We start from the raw sequence: 20,186 nt of genomic DNA on the forward strand, positions 1-20,186 counted from the left end.
CCCATCTACTTGCTTACTCAAATGTAGATATAAAATCAGGGAAACGCAAGTTCTAATCAGTTGTGTATTTGTGAAGTCTTTGAAAATGTAATAAGTTTTACGAAACGCGCCCGTGTCGCGTCAGACTAGAAATAAAAATGAATTTTGGAGAAGTGATTTTTGATTTACCTCCAACAGTGAAGCATAATGTACGAAAGATTGAGAAAATTCGTGTTAGAATTATTAATCTTACTTTTTCGGTCATATTTAATAAAATATGTCTACAGGAAAGACTGCTACCAAAATATACTAATGTTAAAGTGCACGACCCAGCAGCAAGGAATCAAGCCTTCACGATAAAATATCGCCAGGATCTGATTCGTGATCAGATATACAAGGCAGAGAATGAAATCAAAGACAAAAAAAACGCAACTACTTCATGCTACAAACGAGTGGAGAAATAGCAACATCGACCATAGTATCCGTACCCGCATTGAACAACACCTCGACATCCTCACAGACCAACATCACCTCAGCACTGAAACAAGGATTATCAAGAAACTAACAACATTATATGGAGGACCTATGGCAATTCCACGACCAAGAGATGGCTTCCTGAACCTTGCAGGAATTAACCTCACTGAGGACCAAGTCACTCTCCTAAATCTGGGCATAAACTGTCATGTTATGTCCAGACCGAGTGAAATGGCCCGGAAAGTGGAGTTGGAAATTCTGTTGGACGACATATTCGACCTCGAGACACAAAAGAAGGTCACTACCAAAGACACCTTACAAGCAGAACTTATTGCAGAAGGAGGAAAGAATCGAGGCAACTACAGAAGCACCATACTGTCCCCCGAGCTTAGAGCGGCAGCTAAAAGCCTTCGTGAGAACAAGGAGATAGTTGTCAGGAGAGGTGACAAGTCGCCAATATATGTCATTCTTAAAAAAGACGAATATCTGGCGAAAATGAACATCATACTCTCTGACCAAACTAAGTTCCAAAGGGTAACGAAGGACACTACAGCCGAATTAAAAGCAAAGGTCAACAAACTGATCGAAACTGTGAACGCCAAGAAATCCGGACTCCACCTGCCAAAGATCATTGGGGAATATAAACCTGGATATGCGTATGGAAATGTCAAGACGCACAAGCCTGGAAACCCACTTCGGCCAATCATTAGCCAGATACCCACACCCACGTACAGATTGGCGAAGCGACTCAACGGCCTGCTGACTCCTTATGTTCCTTGCGCCTTCAGCCTGAAGTCTCCAAAGGAATTTGTGGACTTACTGCGGGGCGCACGGGCCACAGGGATAAGAGCCTCGTTGGACGTAGAATCGCTGTTTACCAGCGTACCTGTGGACGAGACAATCGGAATGATAGCCGACAGAGTGTATCGTGATCCAGCCTGTACTCCTCTTGACATGCCAGAAAGTATTCTGAGGAAACTACTCCAAGCTTGTACTAAAGAGGCACCCTTCTTGAGCCCGGATGGGCACATGTATAAGCAAGTAGATGGGGTCGCTATGGGTTCTCCCCTAGGTGTCCTGTTTGCAAACTTCTACATGGGTACCATCGAGCAAAAAGTCTTAGTCGACATGAACTTGAAACCGGCCATATACTGCAGGTATGTTGACGACATTTTTACACAGGTACCTGATGTCAGACATCTGCAGGAGCTGAAGGAGGCATTTGAGCAGAGTTCCGTGCTGCGTTTCACTTACGAGACGGAAAAGGATGGGAAGCTGCCTTTTCTAGATGTAACAGTCATGGAAAAGGGCGGAGGTTTCCACACTGCAGTCTACACAAAGGAAACAAACATAGGAATGTGCCTAAATGCCAACAGCGACTGCCCTGACAGGTACAAGAGGAGTGTTGTTAACGCATACGTCGACCGTGCTCTCAGCCACAGCTCAGAATGGAAGCAAGTCGACGAAGAACTCTGTAGGGTAAGGCAGGTTCTAGTCAATAACGGCTTCTCCAATGGTTTCATCGAAGACATCATAAGAAGGAAAGTGAAAAGCCATGCAACCTCCGAAGAGACAACTAACACAACACCTATACCCCCTATTAGACTATTTTACAGGAACTTCTTTTCCACAGCTCATAAAACAGAGGAAAGGGTCCTGAAAGATATTGTTAATAGAAACGTTATCCCTACAGACAAAAATCAGAGGATACAACTGACGATTTACTATAAAACCAGAAAAACGGCCAGCCTACTCATGAGAAACTCTCCAGACACGAAACAGAACGCTTTAAAAGAGACTAACGTCGTCTATGCCTTCAAATGCCCACTTGGGGACTGTAAGCTCCAAAAAACCTAGTATATAGGCAAGACAACAACATCTCTTTCTAGGCGTTTAACGATGCATAAACAACAGGGCTCCATTAAGGAACATATAATCTCTTCCCATAACCAAACCATCGCCAGAGAAATCCTAGTAAACAACACAGAAATCATCGATAGATACAGCGATAGCAGGCGGCTAGACGTTTGCGAGGCACTACACATCAAGAAGTCAACACCAGCAATCAACAGCCAATTATTGCACAACTATATTCTACCCACCTCAAGACTCCGCTCCAATATAGAAGCATCAAGAAATATGGACCAATAGGCTTTCTACAAACACTTCTATTCAATATCCATTGTTTCGTGTTCTGTCTTGTGTTGATACTTTTAATACCCTATTAATATCCTCTAATGCCACATCATCCTTCCCACCTTACTCAAATGTAATGCCACATCACCCTTCCCACCTCACTCAAATGTAGATATAAAATCAGGGAAACGCAAGTTCTAATCAGTTGTGTATTTGTGAAGTCTTTGAAAATGTAATAAGTTTTACGAAACGCGCCCGTGTCGCGTCAGACTAGAAATAAAAATGAATTTTGGAGAAGTGATTTTTGATTTACCTCCAACAGTGAAGCATAATGTACGAAAGATTGAGAAAATTCGTGTTAGAATTATTAATCTTACTTTTTCGGTCATATTTAATAAAATATATATATATATATATATATATATATATATATATATATATATATATATATATATATATATATATATATATATATATATATATATATATATATATATATATATATAGGCCTATATATATATATATATATATATATATATATAGGCCTACTGTGGCTCACTAAAAATAATACTGAAATAGACCAAAAGAGGATGAGAAGGGCGTACCTTTTGTAAAGCATCTCAGCCTGATTGTTGTTATGTAGAGTGCGCATGAGTGTGGCGGTGTTGACCAGTGCCACGGTGTGCTCCGGGTCCAGCCTCAGTGCCGCCTCGTAGTGCCGCAGTGCCGCCTCCCGACGACCTGCAACAGGGACATCAGTTGTCTCCTGAGTGCCAACCTCTGCCACTCATCACACAAGTGTGGTATAGTGTGTGCATTATGGGTTCTTCGACCTGTTACTCACTTGGGTCTGTTACTCACTTGGATCTGTTACTCACATGGGTCTGTTATTCACATGGTTCTGTTACTCATCTAGAAAGTTGTTTGTAAATTGGGGTGTGATTGGCGCACTTTGAACTATGCTTCGAGCGATGGTATCTTTTTGTTCTAGACACTTAAGAGAGATTGTACGCGCCTGAGAGGATCGCAGACGGTGAACGTCTTGGAGGTCTAAAATGTTGACCACGAAGTGATCGTCCTTCTGACAGGTCGATCCTGTCTTAGAAATTCAATCCCGTAATCTGTCAATTTGGCTGGGTCTCTCTCTCTCTCTCTCTCTCTCTCTCTCTCTCTCTCTCTCTCTCTCTCTCTCTCTCTCTCTCTCTCTCTCTCTCTCTCTCTCTCTCTCTCTCTCTCTCTCTCTCTCTCTCTCTTTCTCTCTCTCTCTTTCTCTTTCTCTCTCTCTCTCTCATGATAATTCTGCAGCAATTTTGGGAGAATGAGATTTACCCGAGACTCGTTTTTATTTAATTTCTGAAGAAAGATGAAGATTCATATTTTGCGAGGCGTGTACGAGTTTGAAGTGGCTTGGATATTGCCCCGGCGTCTCAAGAGTCCCTTCGTGAATGGCACGATGGTAGCATATATAATGGATACCTTGCTGTGTATGTATACAGAAGAAAAAACAAACATTATAAGGGGGACTGGGTAAATATTTCGCCCCACCCCCCTCTATACCCTTATCTATTTTATCAATTTGTTAAATCTTATCATGCTGAAAGATGTGAATAATGTGATAGTTTCATGCATAAATGAATAAGAAAATAATAGAGCAACTCCGTTATTTTCAGTTATATTATGGTACATTATTATGTGTTAATATGGTTCGTTATTTTCAGTTAATATGGTTCGTTATTTTCGGTTAATATTCGGTTGTTATATGGATTGTTATTTTCATTTAATACGACCGTTAGTTTCAGTTAATGTGAACGTTTTTCTCAGTTAATTTGGTCGTTATTTTCACTTAATTTTAAGATGCCGTTATTTTCAATTAATATGGTCGGTTAATTTCGGTCAATATGGTTGATGGTTAAAAAAGTTATTATATACACTAACCTCGTATTGGAGGAGCTTGTAATAACCCGTTTATATCGGTGGGAGATAGTCATCATGCATTAGTCATAATAACGAAATAGTTTCTTAAGTATTCTTAGGTGGAATGTAAGGTCTGAAGGAGGTTGACGTCATACGCTCCTTCGTGTGATCTACAGCACATAATTGGGGACTGAACCTAACTCACATACCACGTCCTTTTTAGCAAAATAACACATATGTGTATATATATGTGTATATATATAATATATATATATATATATATATATATATATATATATATATATATATATATATATATATATATATATATATATATATATATATATATATATATATATATAAATTAGTATATTTTGGTAGCAGTCTTTCCTGTAGACATATATTATTAAATATGACCGAAAAAGTAAGATTAATAATTCTAACACGAATTTTCTCTATCTTTCTTATGTTTCTTTTCACTGTTGATGGTAATTCAAAGATCAATTCTCCAAAATTCATTTTTATTTCTAGTCTGACGCGACACTTGAGCGCGTTTCGTTAAACTTATTACATTTTCAAAGACTTTAGTTTACAAACACACAACTGAAACTGAATAGAGCTTTGCACATCTTCGAGTTTATATCTACATTTGGGTGAAGTGGATGAGGTGAAAACGAACTTTCAACAATGGGTATTAAATGGGTATTAAATTCAAACACAAGACAGAACACGAAACAATGGGTATTAAATGGGTATTAAATTCAAACACAAGACAGAACACGAAACAATGGGTATTGAATGGAAGTAATTGTAGAAAGCCTATTGGTCCATATTTCTTGATGCTGCTATATTGGAGTGGAGCCTTGAAGTGGGTAGAATATAGTTGTGCATTAATTGGCTGTTGATTGCTGGTGTTGACTTCTTGATGTGTAGTGCCTCGCAGACGTCAAGCCGCCTGCTATCGCTGTATCTATCGATGATTTCTGTGTTGTTTGCTAAGATTTCTCTGGTGATGGTTTGTTTGTGGGAAGAGATTATATGTTCCTCAATGGAGCCCTGTTGCTTATGCATCGTTAAACGCCTGGAAAGAGATGGTGATAGAAGGGTCACGTTTACTCTTCTTTAATATTGATAATTAAGTTAATTTATATGAGATGTTTTTATGATGGTAAAGTCCAAAGACTAATGTATTTAAGAATAATTCCCACCATAATAGGTGGTGAATTTATAACAGTGTGTGGAATGATATCCCGTTTTCTATAGACGGTAATTCCACTACAAGTTACGTTTTCTATGGGTAACTTGTTTATACAATACAGCAGCAATTATCTATCTGTATGATATTATTATATGGTGTCGGATTTTCCGACAACAATATATATATAATATATATATATAATATATATAATATAATATATATGATTTTCACCCCCCACGGCTCCCCCCACACCTCTCCTGGGAGAGTGGGGGGGGGGGGGGGTCCTCTCACCCACCATGAATATATTGTTATATCGCACAATACATTGCCAAGGTGGTGGTGACCAGGGCGGTGTTCTCTGCCGCTGACGGCTTGGTTCATATTTCAACACCAGACCAACTTGTCCCCAGCGGCCCCTGACGATCAAAGATGCAGCTGCACATCGCTAGACACGATCTACAGCTGGCCAGATGTTAGCGCTTACAGGTGCTAGTCGTACACGGTGCGGAGGCTGTGAACGCTTTTGGGCCCAGAGCAGAGGACGCTTTTGGGTCCCCAGGGCAGAGGACGCTTTTGGGTCCCCAGGGTAGAGGACGCTTTTGGGTCCCCAGGGCAGAGGACGCTTTTGGGTCCCCAGGGTAGAGGACGCTTTTGGGTCCCCAGGGCAGAGGACGCTTTTGGGTCCCCAGAGCAAAGGACGCTTTTGGGTCCCCAGAGCAAAGGGACGCTTTTGGGTCCCCAGAGCAAAGGACGCTTTTGGGTCCCCAGAGCAAAGGACGCTTTTGGATCCCCAGAGCAAAGGACGCTTTTGGGTCCCCAGAGCAAAGGACGCTTTTGGGTCCCCAGAGCAAAGGACGCTTTTGGGTCCCCAGGGCAGAGGTCAGCAAAATAATAATGATACAGACGACCAGGAAGGGAAGAAGAGGTGGGGGCCCCAGCTGAGTAAAAGAGTGAGAGACGAGGAGCACGTCCAGCGTGGGGGGTTAGGTAACAAGAGGGCGGGTGTTAGGGGCCCACCTTTAGGGCAGGGCGTGGGGGATTATCTTGAGGTGATTTCGGGGCCTAGCGTGCCCGGGGCCCGGGCCTCGACCAGGCCTCCTTTTTGTTACCCCCTTCCCCCCAGGAAGCAGCCCGAAGCAGCTGTCTATCTCCCAGGAACCTGCTTACTGCTAGGTAAACAGAGGCATCAGGGTGAAAGAAATTCTGCCAATTTGTTTCTGCCTCCACCGGGAATCGACCCCGGAACCTCAGGACTACAAATCCCGAGTGCTCTCCACTCAGTTGTCACGGGGAGGCAGGGGCAGACCTATAGGGCAGGGAGGGGGGTGGGGGTAAGAGGCCCCCTCATGAATGGGGTACAGTGGGTGGGGGGTACAGCAAAGCTCTTCAAATACTGTTTATCGCGACCATTAGGTGCCTCGTAATACTTTATGTAATGGTTTAAATAAATGTGATTGAACTTCGAACAAAATTTTATACTTAACGACAAAATCCACAATAATTAATGGTGAACACAAAATATTTAGCTTGAATATAATGTAAACAGACGTGAATATTCTGGAGCTGTTGCTTGTTGGTAGCAAGTTCATTGTTTGCGTAAAGACTTGTATGATTGTTTGTTGTTTAACGACCACTTGGGCTGGACGGTAGAGCGACGGTCTCGCTTCATGCAGGTCGGCGTTCAATCCTCGACGTCCAAGTGGTTTGGCACCATTCCTCCTCCCGTCCCATCCCAAATCTTTATCCTGACCTTCCCAGGGCTATATAGACCTAATGGCCTGGCGCTTTCCCCTGATAGTTCCTTTCCTTCCTTCCTTGTTGTTTAAGGACATAATTGTATTATGATGAATGCGTGATGTATTATTACCTCCTGTATCGTGAGTCTTGAGTGACGATAAGGAGGTGTTTGTGACTTAGTGAGATTAAAAAATGGTAAAAAAATACGTGAGAAGCCTTTAATGTCTTGTGGATGGAGTCAAGTCATATAATTCTTTTTTCCGGGGATTGGAAGCCTATACTTAGGTTAATATATATCGAGATCTCCCATAGGTCGAATTACTGATCTTTGCAAGGATGCCACACACAACAGTTACCTAACTCACGGATACCTATTTATTGCAAGGGAATCAGAAGCATCAGGTGAAAGGAAAAGTGACAAACCATCTCTGTTTCCCTCCACCCTGCTCTCTCCCGCCCGGGTATCGAACTCTGTATCCCCGATTCACACAACCTGTCCTCTTAAAAAGAACGTCGCTTTTGGCCGTTTGCCCGTATGGCCGAATTTGGACGTAATTTGAAAATGAAAAAATGAAAATAAATTTGGGATTTTTTTTCAACAACAGTAAGTTAAGGGTCCTCTGATAGGTTAGGTGGGCAGGAAATTCTCATAAAGTTTCAAAACGTTATGAAAAATATGAATTGAAAGTCATCTATTTTAACCTTACAGAGTCGGCCGGACGACTCAAACAGAAAACGGAACAGAACGTCACTTTTGTGAGTCAATTTCATTTCAAATTACGTCCAAATTTGGCCATAGTGCGCATACGAGCCAAAAGTGACGTTATTTTTAAGAGGACGGGTTGGATTGTGTGCCGAGAACATAGACTCCAGCGGTGTGCAATTTTCCACTAGTTGGAGAAATTCTTGAGTTTTTTTTCCATGTATCCTATCATATTTATTTTATATATATTTAGGAAAGATCAAAATTTTTACACGTGTATACATCCGGAGGCGTATGCATTTGTACAAGAAACGTATTTAACCCAGTTTGCAAGCAGCACTGCAGGAACACTTACACACACACATGTCACTTGTCACCAGTGGTTATACCAACCAAAGCCAAGTGGGAGGTTCGTAGAAACATGGAGGATACATAATTTGATTATTCTGCAGGCGATGAGTGACAATAAGGTGGCTGAAGTATGGTGACCAGACCGCACACTAGAAAGTAAAGGGACGACGATGTTTCGGTCCGTCCTGGACCATTCTCAAGTCGATTGTGAATGATTGATTATTGATTATTATAAGGATGATTATTCTCACTGATAATTGGGTGTTTCATCGCTCATTATATAGTAGTAGTAGGCACTCCCATCATATATATCGCTTGGAATAACAAGTGGATATACTTACCAATTCCTGGCAGTAAGGAAGATACGGGCTCACTGGTCTGATGAAATAAGAGAGTGGAGGCACTTACTATTGCTCTACAGGAGAGATGGGGGGTTGCGGCTGCAAGATGGACTCACCGATCTTCTGGAGGAAGGCGGCGTAGTTGTTGTGGACCACCGGGTCTGAGGGCCGGGCAGCTAACAGTGCCAGGTGGAGGCTCTCGGCCTCCGTGGAGCGTCCGGCCTCGCTGTAGAGTCCAGCCAGGGCCGACACCGCATCCCTGTTGGCAGGATCGTAGCGCAGACTCTCCTCCAACAGCGTCACCGCCTCCACCATGCGACCCTGCTGCCTGATGGGGAAGGAGGGGATGTGGGAGACAGAGTTAGAGAGGATTATCTTCCAGTAACACTCCCAGATCCTCCCAAAGTGCTATAGTGTTCGTTGGAGTTGAAAGGCAGGACGAGCTGGCGGGAATTCCCTGTCACCAGCACCCTTTTTTCAGACGCTTAAATAATTCAGATATCTAACTGCCTGCAACGTGAAACAAAACAAACGGGGGCTGAATTTGGTAGGAGCGAAGCTGGGCAAATTCTCAAGGGTGTATATTTTTCTGTAACGATCTGCAGGCCAGCAAGACGGCGCTCACGTTCACTCGCGCATTTGTTCCTTATCAGGAAAAAACTCCGTGCTGTGTGTACTCACCTATTTGTGCTTGCAGGATCGAGCATTGACTATTGGATCCCGCCTTTTCAGCCATCGGTTCTTTACAGCAATGACTCCTGTCCCATTTCCCTATCATACCTAATTTTAAAAGTATGAATAGAGTTTGCTTCCACAACCTGTTCCCCAAGTGCATTCCATTTTTCCACTACTCTCACGTTAAAGAAACCTTCCTAACATCTCTGTGGCTCATCTGAGTTTCCAGTTTCCACCCATGTCCCCTCGTTCTGTTATTATTACGTGTGAACATTTCATCTATTTCCACTTTGTTAATTCCCCTGAGTATTTTATATGTCCCTATCATATCTCCTCTCTCCGTTCTTTTCTCTAGTGTCGTAAGGCTTAGTTCCTTCAGACGCTCTTCATATCCTATTCCTCGTAACTCTGGGACAAGCCTCGTCGCAACCCTCTGAACCTTCTCAAGTTTTCTTATGTATTTCTTCAGTTGGGGGCTCCATGGTGGCGCAGCATACTCTAAGACTGGTCTCACGTTGGCAGTGTAAAGCGCCCGAAAAGCCTCCTCACTAAGGTTTCTGAATGAACTTCTACTTTTCGCTAGTGTAGAGTACGCTGCTGTCGTTATCCTATTTATTTGTGCCTCAGGAGACAGATTAGGTGTTACGTCTACGCCCAGGTCTCTTTCTCGCGTCGTCATAGGTAGGCAGTTCTCCTGCATTGTGTACTGTACATTGTGTACAGTGTGTGTGTGTGTGTGTGTGTGTGTGTGTGTGTGTGTGTGTGTGTGTGTGTACTCACCTATATGTACTCACCTATATGTGCTTGCAGGATCGAGCATTGACTCTTGGATCCCGCCTTTCTAGCTATCGGTTGTTTACAGCAATGACTCCTGTCCCATTTCCCTATCATACCTAGTTTTAAAAGTATGAATAGTATTTGCTTTCACAACCTGTTCCCCAAGTGCATTCCATTTTTCTACTACTCTCACGCTAAAAGAAAACTTCCTAACATCTCTGTGACTCATCTGAGTTTCCAGTTTCCACCCATGTCCCCTCGTTCTGTTATTATTACGTGTGAACATTTCATCTATTTCCACTTTGTCAATTCCCCTGAGTATTTTATATGTCCCTATCATATCTCCTCTCTCCCTTCTTTTCTCTAGTGTCGTAAGGTTCAGTTCCTTCAGCCGCTCTTCATATCCCATCCCTCGTAGCTCTGGGACAAGCCTCGTCGCAAACCTCTGAACCTTCTCCAGTTTCTTTATGTGTTTCTTCAGGTGGGGGCTCCATGATGGCGCGGCATACTCTAAGACGGGTCTCACGTAGGCAGTGTAAAGCGCCCTAAAAGCTTCCTCATTTAGGTTTCTGAATGAAGTTCTAATTTTCGCCAGTGTAGAGTACGCTGCTGTCGTTATCCTATTTATATGTGCCTCAGGAGTTAGATTAGGTGTCACATCCACTCCCAGGTCTCTTTCTCGAATCGTTACAGGTAGGCTGTTCCCCTTCATTGTGTACTGTCCCTTTGGTCTCCTGTCACCTGATCCCATTTCCATAACTTTACATTTACTGGTGTTAAACTCCAGTAGCCATTTCTCTGACCATCTCTGCAGCCTGTTTAAGTCCTCTTGGAGGATCCTACAATCCTCGTCTGGTCACAACTCTTCTCATTAATTTTGCGTCATCTGCAAACATTGACATGTATGATTCCACTCCTGTAAACATATCATTTACGTAAATTAGAAAGAGGATTGGTCCCAGCACCGATCCTTGAGGTACTCCACTTGTTACTGTTCGCCAGTCCGACTTTTCGCCCCTTACCATTACCCTCTGGCTCCTTCCTGTTAGGTAGTTCTTCACCCATACTAGGGCCTTTCCGCTTACTCATGCCTGCCTCTCAAGTTTGTATAGCAGTCTCATGTGCGGTACCGTATCAAAGGCCTTTTGGCAGTCAAGAAATATGCAGTCTGCCCAGCCTTCTCTGTCCTGCCTTATCCTTGTTACTTTATCATAGAATTCTAAAAGGTTTGTTAGGCATGATTTCCCTGTCCAGAACCCATGTTGGTGCTTGTTTACAAACCCAATGCTCTCCAGGTGCTCAACAAGTCTTAGCCTAATTATTCTTTCAAGTATTTTGCAGGGGATGCTTGTCAGTGATACGGGTCTGTAGTTAAGTGCCTCCTCCCTATCCCCCTTTTTGAAAATCGGTACGACATTTGCCTCCTTCCAGCAACTGGGCAATTCTCCTGACATAAGTGACTCATTGAAGATCATTGCCAGAGGCACGCTGAGAGCCTGCGCTGCCTCTTTAAGTATCCACGGTGATACTTTGTCTGGTCCAACAGCTTTATTTGCATCCAGTGTTGTCAACTGTTTCATTACATCCTCTGCAGTCACCTCTATATCTGATAGTCTTTCATCTTGGGTAATCTCTTCTAACAATGGGAGCTGCTCAGGCTCGGTAGTGAACACTCCATGGAATTTTGCATTCAGTACCTCGCAGATTTCCTTGTCGCTTTCTGTATATGCCCCTTCTGTTTTCCTCAGTCTTGTCACTTGGTCATTTACCGACATCTTCCTTCTTATATGGCTATGTAGTAATTTCGGTTGCTTTTTCGCTTTGACTGCAATATCGTTCTCATAATTTCTTTCCGACACTCGTCTTATGTTAATGTAATCATTCCTAGCTCTGTTACATCTAATCCTGTTGTCCTCTGTCCTTTGTCTTCTGTACTTCCTCCACTCCCTCCTGCTTCTCACCTTTGCTTCCTGACACTGTCTATTAAACCATGGGTTATTATATTCCCTCCTGCTTTTTTCCTTTATTGTTGGAATAAATCTATCTTCAGCCTCCTTGCATTTCAATATGACTTGGTTCATCATACCTTGCACTGTTTTTCCTCTAAGTTCTTCCTCCCACTGCACTTCTCCCAGGTAGTCCCTTATCCTTCTGTAGTCCCCTTTTCTGTAATCAAGTCTCCTTTCCCGGACCTCTTGTCCTTTGGTCACAATTTTAAGCTCCATCATGTAGTCAAAGGCTAGGACACAATGGTCACTAGCTCCTAGTGGTATTTCATGTTCCAACTGCTCGATGTCTTCTACATTCTGAGTGATAATGAGATCTAATAGGCTGGGCGTATCCCCTCCTCTTTCCCTAGTATCTTCTTTCACATGCTGTGTTAGGAAATTCCTGTCAATTCCTGTGTGTGTGTGTGTGTGTGTGTGTGTGTGTGTGTGTGTGTGTGTGTACTCACCTAGTTGTACTCACCTAGTTGTGCTTGCGGGGGTTGAGCTCTGGCTCTTTGGTCCCGCCTCTCAACCGTCAATCAACAGGTGTACAGGTTCCTGAGCCTATTGGGCTCTATCATATCTACACTTGAAACTGTGTATGGAGTCGGCCTCCACCACATCACTTCCTAATGCATTCCATTTGTCAACCACTCTGACACTAAAAAAGTTCTTTCTAATATCTCTGTGGCTCATTTGGGCACTCAGTTTCCACCTGTGTCCCCTAGTGCGTGTGCCCCTTGTGTTAAATAGCCTGTCTTTATCAACCCTATCGATTCCCTTGAGAATCTTGAATGTGGTGATCATGCCCCCCCCCCGTGTGTGTGTGTGTGTGTGTGTGTGTGTGTGTGTGTGTGTGTCCGCGCTCCGCTGCCCACAACTTATACCTCCTAATGTGCAGGAGCATGTATGTATCTCCTACTAACACACACAATACATGCTCCATGGGATATCTCGCACCCTTTTTCTGTGTTAAATCACCATCCAGCGAACGAAAAGGAATAAGATTATAAACTTGTTTTGGAATAATTACGGTACGACGTTGTTGTTGTTGTTGTTTTAGATTTAGCTAATCAGAACGAAATGTCCATGTAGCACCGGCTATGGTGAGCCCGTAAAAACTGTACGACGTCGCAAGCTGTCTATATACTTTCCTTAGGAGCCTAACCTCCCCACTCCCCCCCCCCCTCCTTCTCAACCCCCACAAGTCTCCAGTCCCCCCCCCCCACTAGTCTCCAGTCCCCCCCCACAAGTCTCCAGTCCCCCCCCCCCCACAAGTCTCCAGTCCCCCCCCCCCCCACTCTCACCCCACCCCACCACTAGTCCCCAGCACCACCACCATATCATATAGGATCACTGAAAATGAATTAAATGGTGTTTTTAATTTAAATTTAGTTTGACTTATTATATCAAGATGTTTTTTGTTAGGGACAATATTCCTGATATTTTTGTACTTTAGCGACTGTGGTTTTCTTATGAAGTTGTTTTATTATGATTACAAAGGCAAAACAAACAAAAAAACATCTGTGACTACCGACCTACCACGGCGAAACATCTGTGATTACTGAACTATCACGAATAAATTGCTGTTTCAACAAGACAGGTCGGTGGTCACAGGTGTTCCTCACTCAGCCTATATTCGCCTTGTCTCTGGCGCTGACTCCGAATAATTCCTCCACTCTGTATCATATTAGCATGCAGGAGGTAGGTCATTACAGGACTTCTCTTCGGTGTAACTTGATTACTAAGGAATAATGTATTCCCCTCTAATGGCTGTGTGAAGGCCAAGTTCACTCTCGGTGTTACACATGGAAAGGACTTCCTTACACGCACGCGCGCGCGCACACACACACACACACACACACACACACACACACACACACACACACACACACACACACACACACACACACACACACACACACACACACACACAAGAGAACTGAGCCTACCACTCTCCATAGTGTATAACAAATCACTGGCAACAGGGGAACTGCCAGATACTTGGAAAGCAGCTAACGTAGTCCCGATATACAAGAAAGGGGATAGACAGGAGGCACTGAACTACAGGCCAGTGTCCCTAACCTGCATACCATGCAAGCTGATGGAGAAGATTGTGCGAAAAAAACTAGTGGAGCATCTGGAGCGAAGGAACTTTGTAACACAGCATCAACATGGGTTCAGGGATGGCAGGTCCTGCCTCACAGGGTTACTTGAATTCTACGACCAGGCAACAAAAATAAGGCAAGAAAGAGAAGGGTGGGCAGACTGCATATTTTTGGATTGTCAGAAAGCCTTTGATACAGTGCCACACAAGAGGCTAGTGCGAAAGTTGGAGATGCAGGCTGGAGTGAGAGGGAAGGTACTCCGGTGGATAGAGGAATACCTAAGCAACAGGAGACAACGAGTCTGTGTGAGGGATGAGGTCTCAGATTGGCGAGACGTCACAAGTGGAGTCCCGCAGGGGTCAGTCCTTGGACCTATACTGTTTCTGGTATATGTAAATGATCTCCCAGAGGGTATAGATTCGTTCCTCTCAATGTTTGCCGACGATGCAAAAATTATGAGGAGGATTGAAACAGAGGATGATAGTAGGAGGCTACAAGATGACCTGGATAGACTGAGTGAATGGTCCAACAAATGGCTGTTGAAGTTCAACCCGAGTAAATGCAAAGTAATGAAACTAGGCAGTGGAAACAGGAGGCCAGGCACAGGATACAGAATAGGAGATGAAGTACTTAATGAAACAGACAGAGAGAAAGATCTAGGAGTTGATATCACACCAAACCTGTCTCCTGAAGCCCACATAAAGAGAATAACGTCTGCGGCATATGCGAGGCTGGCTAACATCAGAACGGTGTTCAGGAACCTGTGTAAGGAATCATTCAGAATCTTGTACACCACATATGTAAGACCAATCCTGGAGTATGCGGCCCCAGCATGGAACCCGTACCTTGTCAAGCACAAGACGAAGCTGGAAAAAGTCCAAAGGTATGCTACTAGACTAGTCCCAGAACTAAGAGGCATGAGTTATGAGGAAAGGCTGCGGAAAATGCACCTCACGACACTGGAAGACAGAAGAGTAAGGGGGGACATGATCACAACCTACAAAATCCTCAGGGGAATCGACCGGGTAAACAAGGACGAACTTTTCAACACTGGTGGGACGCGAACAAGGGGACACAGGTGGAAGCTGAGTACCCAAATGAGCCACAGAGACGTTAGAAAGAACTTTTTCAGTGTCAGAGTAGTTAGCAAATGGAATGCATTAGGAAGTGATGTGGTGGAGGCTGACTCCATTCACAGTTTCAAATGTAGATATGATAGAGCCCAATAGGCTCAGGAATCTGTACACCAGTTGATTGACGGTTGAGAGGCGGGACCAAAGAGCCAGAGCTCAACCCCCGCAAGCACAATTAGGTGAGTACAATTAGGTGAGTACACACACACACACACACAGGGAGGGAAGCAGAGAGACAGTTTGAAAATGACATAGCGAGTAAAGCCAAGACCCAACCAAAGCTGCTCCACAACCACATCAGGAGGAAAACAGCAGTGAATGAACAAGTGATGAAACTGAGAAAAGGGGAGAACAGATAAACAGAGAATGACAAGGAGGTGTGTGTGAAGAACTCAACAAGAGATTCCAGGAGGTCTTCACAATAGAACAAGGAGAAACCCCTGCACTAAATGAGGAGGAGGGAAATCAAGCAACCTTGGAGGATTGGAGGATATTTGTTCATTTGATGCATCACGTTAGTGTGATCTCTGTGTGTAATGATGTAAGGGCGAAGAGGGAGAACGGCCTATTGACATAGCTCAGGTGCAGGGGGGATTGATTTGATTGATTGTGGCCGCCGAAGGCGGTTAGTTTATTGTGCACCTCATGCTCATCCTGTGAGCGGTAGCGCAAAAGCATTACAGAGGGCACAAAAGGTCTTTATCAGACCTCATCTTCTATTATTACATAAACAATTTCATCTATCCTTCCCACCTAATAGTTACAATGTCACATAGTTACAGAGAAAGTGCTATTTCAAGAGCTATATATTTACAATAACTCATCATACATTAATGGTAGGTCTTATCGCTAATACATAATAGTTTGACCAATGGGGATATTACAGAGTCATAGGGGAGCTTCTGTTTATTATTAGTCCTCACAATACACTACTTGTTTCTGAATCTCATGTCGTTCATCTACTGGAAGCAAAATGTGGATACAGTGCAAGGATTTCAGGTAATTTATCCGTGGTAATAAGATAGGTGGCCATATCATACAGAGTGAGCTTAGATTTATCTCTAAATGACTCAATTTTACTACAATCCAAGATATAGTGTTTGAGTGTGTCTCCCTGTCTTTGTCCACACACTTTACACTTTACTTCATCTAGATCCCTATACAAAAGCGAACTGCCAGAGATACTTATAGCCAAGTCTTATACGAGATGTGACAACATCTGTTAGTCTACTGACTTTGTTACTTGCCCCATACACATGTTTTACTTCACACATTTCATTGTGATGAAAATGAACCTGCTAGTTCCAGTTTGCACTATTCTACTTCAAATTCATCCAGGAGTTCTCGTCTAATGACACTTTTAAGGGACTTATTTGATAACTCAAGATTCCGTTCAATACTGTTTTTTTTTTACTGCAGCCTTAGCAAGGGCGTCAACTTTGATATGTTCCTGCAGGCCAATGTGAGAAGGAATCCACAACATTTTTATATTTACCCTCATGCTAAGTATTCTTATATATCTACGTCTAGCTTCCAAGACAAGCACGTTATTACTTGATTGCAAACTGTTTATTGCTCGTAGTAAGGAAAGGGAGTCAGAAATAATTAAGCTGTCTACTTCAGTGTTGTCAATAACTTCTACCAGTATTGCTACCAACTCGGCTTGCATTGTGGACGCCCAGTTACTAATTCGGATATTTCTTTGAATTGTGCTGCCATCGGGCTGATGAGCAATAACAGCACTTCCTGCCCCTCCCTGTAGCTGTATTGAGTGATCCGTCAGTGTATATGGTCTGTGCAATGTTGTTTTTAGCTTGTATATTGTGAATGTGTTCTATGGTGCTTAACTTAACAGCAAGCTGAGCATGAGAGTTGTTTGTGATTAGTTTCTTGGTGGGGTATGCAGGGGTCAGGATGTCAAAAGGTACTATCTGCCAGGGTGGAAGGAATTGCTGTACTCTTTCATCTGTATATACATCGTGCAGTCCCATCATTTTAATATGAGTGGCTGTTCTTTGAATCCATTTAGACTCGCTAGTTCCAATTCGTATGTGTTCTAACAGTGCAACTGACACAATGTTGTTTTTGTTATCACGCAGAAGCTTTAGTCCCATCATAAGATTAATTTCAAATATTCTATCTCTAATGATAAGTATATTTAATTCTTTCCGCATGTTGAGAACTTTGGTAGTTATAGGACAGCCAAGTATAATTCTGAGTGCTTCATTTTGCATTTTTTCCAGTCTATCAATACTTTTGCCATTTTGCAGGACCAAAGCTGGTGCATGATACTCTATCAGAGACCTTATATACGCTAAATACATCATTCTTGCTATTCTAATATTAACACCATATTTCGGGCTGTACCCCACTACAGTTCTGAGAGCCTTGAGTCTGTCTCTACATTGTTGATGTAACTTATTGACTGCAGTTGAGGTACAAGGGACAGAGACACCAAGGTATTTGAAAGAAGAGACATAGTCTATTGATATGTTATCTATCTTAAGTTTTCGTGGTCCACTTTTGCGTTTGCCAATTTGTCTGTTAAATATCTTAGTTTTAGCAGACCAAGGCTCTCACAGGCTGTATGTATACAATTTAAGACTGTTTGCATTTTGCGGTTGGTTTTAGTATGTACAAGGATGTCATCTGCATAGCTGATTGTGATGTTTGCCGGGTGCAGAAGGGAGTTGAGTAAAATACTGGTTTGTGCCTCGGAGAGACTACGGGATCCAGTAAGTTCAGTAGAACTTCGGTTTCAACTCTTTTACCCTGTCGTAGCTCAGTCGATTAAGGCAGTCTGGGATGCTCCCGGACGCAGGTTCGAATCCTCGTCACGGCCCTTGTGGATTTGTTCATTTAACCTTGGAGGAATTTGACCTCACCAGTGATGAAGTCAAAAGGTGTCTGCTGGAGCTGGATGTGACAAAGGCTGTTGGGCCTGACAGAATCTCACCATGGATACTAAAGGAAGGTGCAGAAGCACTAAGTGTGCCACTCTCTATGGTGTATAACAGGTCACCGGAAACAAGGAGACTTACCAGAAAGTTGGAAGACAGCTAACGTAGTCCCAATATACAAGAAGGGTGACAGGCAAGAGGCACTGAACTACAGGCCAGTTTCCATAACTTGCATACCATGCAAGGTGATGGAGAAGGTCGTGAGGAAAAGGCTCGTAGAGCATCTGGAGGGAAATAACTTTGTAACGCACCACCAACATTGGTTCAGGGATGGTAAATCGGGCCTCAGAGGTTTAATAGAATTCTATGACCAGGCAACAAAAATTAGACAGGAAAGAGAAGGGTGGGCCGACTGCATTTTCCTGGACTGCCAAAAAGCCTTTGACACAGTACCCCATAAAAGGCTGTTAAAAAAGTTGGAGCATCAGACAGGAGTGAAAAGTAAGGTGCTCCAGTGGATAAGGGAGTAATTAAGCAACAGGAAACAGCGTGTAACGGTGAGGGGGGGGGGGGGGACATCAGAGTGGCGAGATGTTACCAGCGGATTCCCACAGGGCTCAGTACTTGGACCCATCCTATTTCTAATATATGTAAACGATCTTCCGGAGGGTATGGACTCGTTTCTATCAATGTTTCCTAATGATGCAAAAATTATGTGAAGAATCAAGACGGAAGAAGTTTGACAGAGACTACAGGATGACCTGGGCAAACTGGAGGAATGGTCTAGAAAATGGCATCTGAAGTTCAACTCAGGAAAGTGTAAGGTAATGAAATTAGGCGAAGGGAGCAGGAGGCTGAACACAAGAAGAGTAAGGGGATACATGATAACCACCTACAAAATTCTCAGGGGAATTGACAGGGTGGACAAAGACAAACTCTTCAGCACGGGTGGAACACGAGCAAGGGGACACAGGTGGAAACTTAGTACCCAAATGAGCCACAGAGACATTAGAAAGAACTTTTTCAGTGTCAGAATAGTTAGTAAATGGAGTGCACTAGGAAGTGATGTGGTGGAGGCTGACTCCATACACAGTTTCAAATGTAGATATGATAGAGCCCAGTAGGCTCAGGAATCTGTACACTAGTTGATTGACAGTTGAGATTCGGGACCAAAGAGACAAAGCTCAATCACCGCAAGCACAAATACGGGAGTATACATACACACACACACACACACACACACACACACACACACACACACACACACACACACACACACACACACACACACAAACACAAACACACACACACACACACACACACACACACACACACACACACACACACACACACACACATAGCCGACCACTGTTACTTTATCTTATTACATCTTGGCGCTCTACCACCATGCCACAAGCGAGAATAAAATGAGTCTCCCCAAGCTGTTTATACCTAGCTGGGCTGTCTTCGGAAATTGTGCATTCTCACTTAAATTCATCTATACCAATAAGAGAGTGTCTGTGCGTGCCCAAGGGTCCAGGCCAGATGCTTTGGGCTAGTCTAACATAAATTTGCAGAGGGGGGGGTTGTAGTTTGGATAGGTTTAAGGTAAACATTAAGAAATATTAGTAATTATAGACACCCCTCCGTCCCCCAGGCGATTTTCGTGGACAAGTGTGAAATATATGGTGTGCTTTACGTAGATTTGTAGTGATTTTTAATGTATTTTCTGAGAGAAGGGGAAGTCTGGGAAACAGGTAGGGGGAAGTGGG

The 20,186-nt window shown here is 43.3% G+C and overlaps 1 protein-coding gene across 1 annotated transcript in view; it reads right to left on the reverse strand.

The window, feature by feature from the left end:
- The window catches only part of LOC123751156 (protein O-mannosyl-transferase TMTC1-like), a 130,454-nt gene that overhangs the window by 11,334 nt on the left and 98,934 nt on the right, over positions 1-20,186 (reverse strand). The window contains exons 4-5 of the mRNA XM_069304670.1: positions 8,950-9,161; positions 3,195-3,330 (exon numbers count right to left, since the gene is read on the reverse strand). Of these exons, the coding sequence (XP_069160771.1) occupies positions 3,195-3,330; positions 8,950-9,161 (348 nt within the window). The remainder of the gene's footprint in view (positions 1-3,194; positions 3,331-8,949; positions 9,162-20,186) is intronic.

This window comes from Procambarus clarkii, chromosome 53 (assembly GCF_040958095.1).
Source record: "Procambarus clarkii isolate CNS0578487 chromosome 53, FALCON_Pclarkii_2.0, whole genome shotgun sequence".
NCBI lineage: Eukaryota > Metazoa > Arthropoda > Malacostraca > Decapoda > Cambaridae > Procambarus > Procambarus clarkii.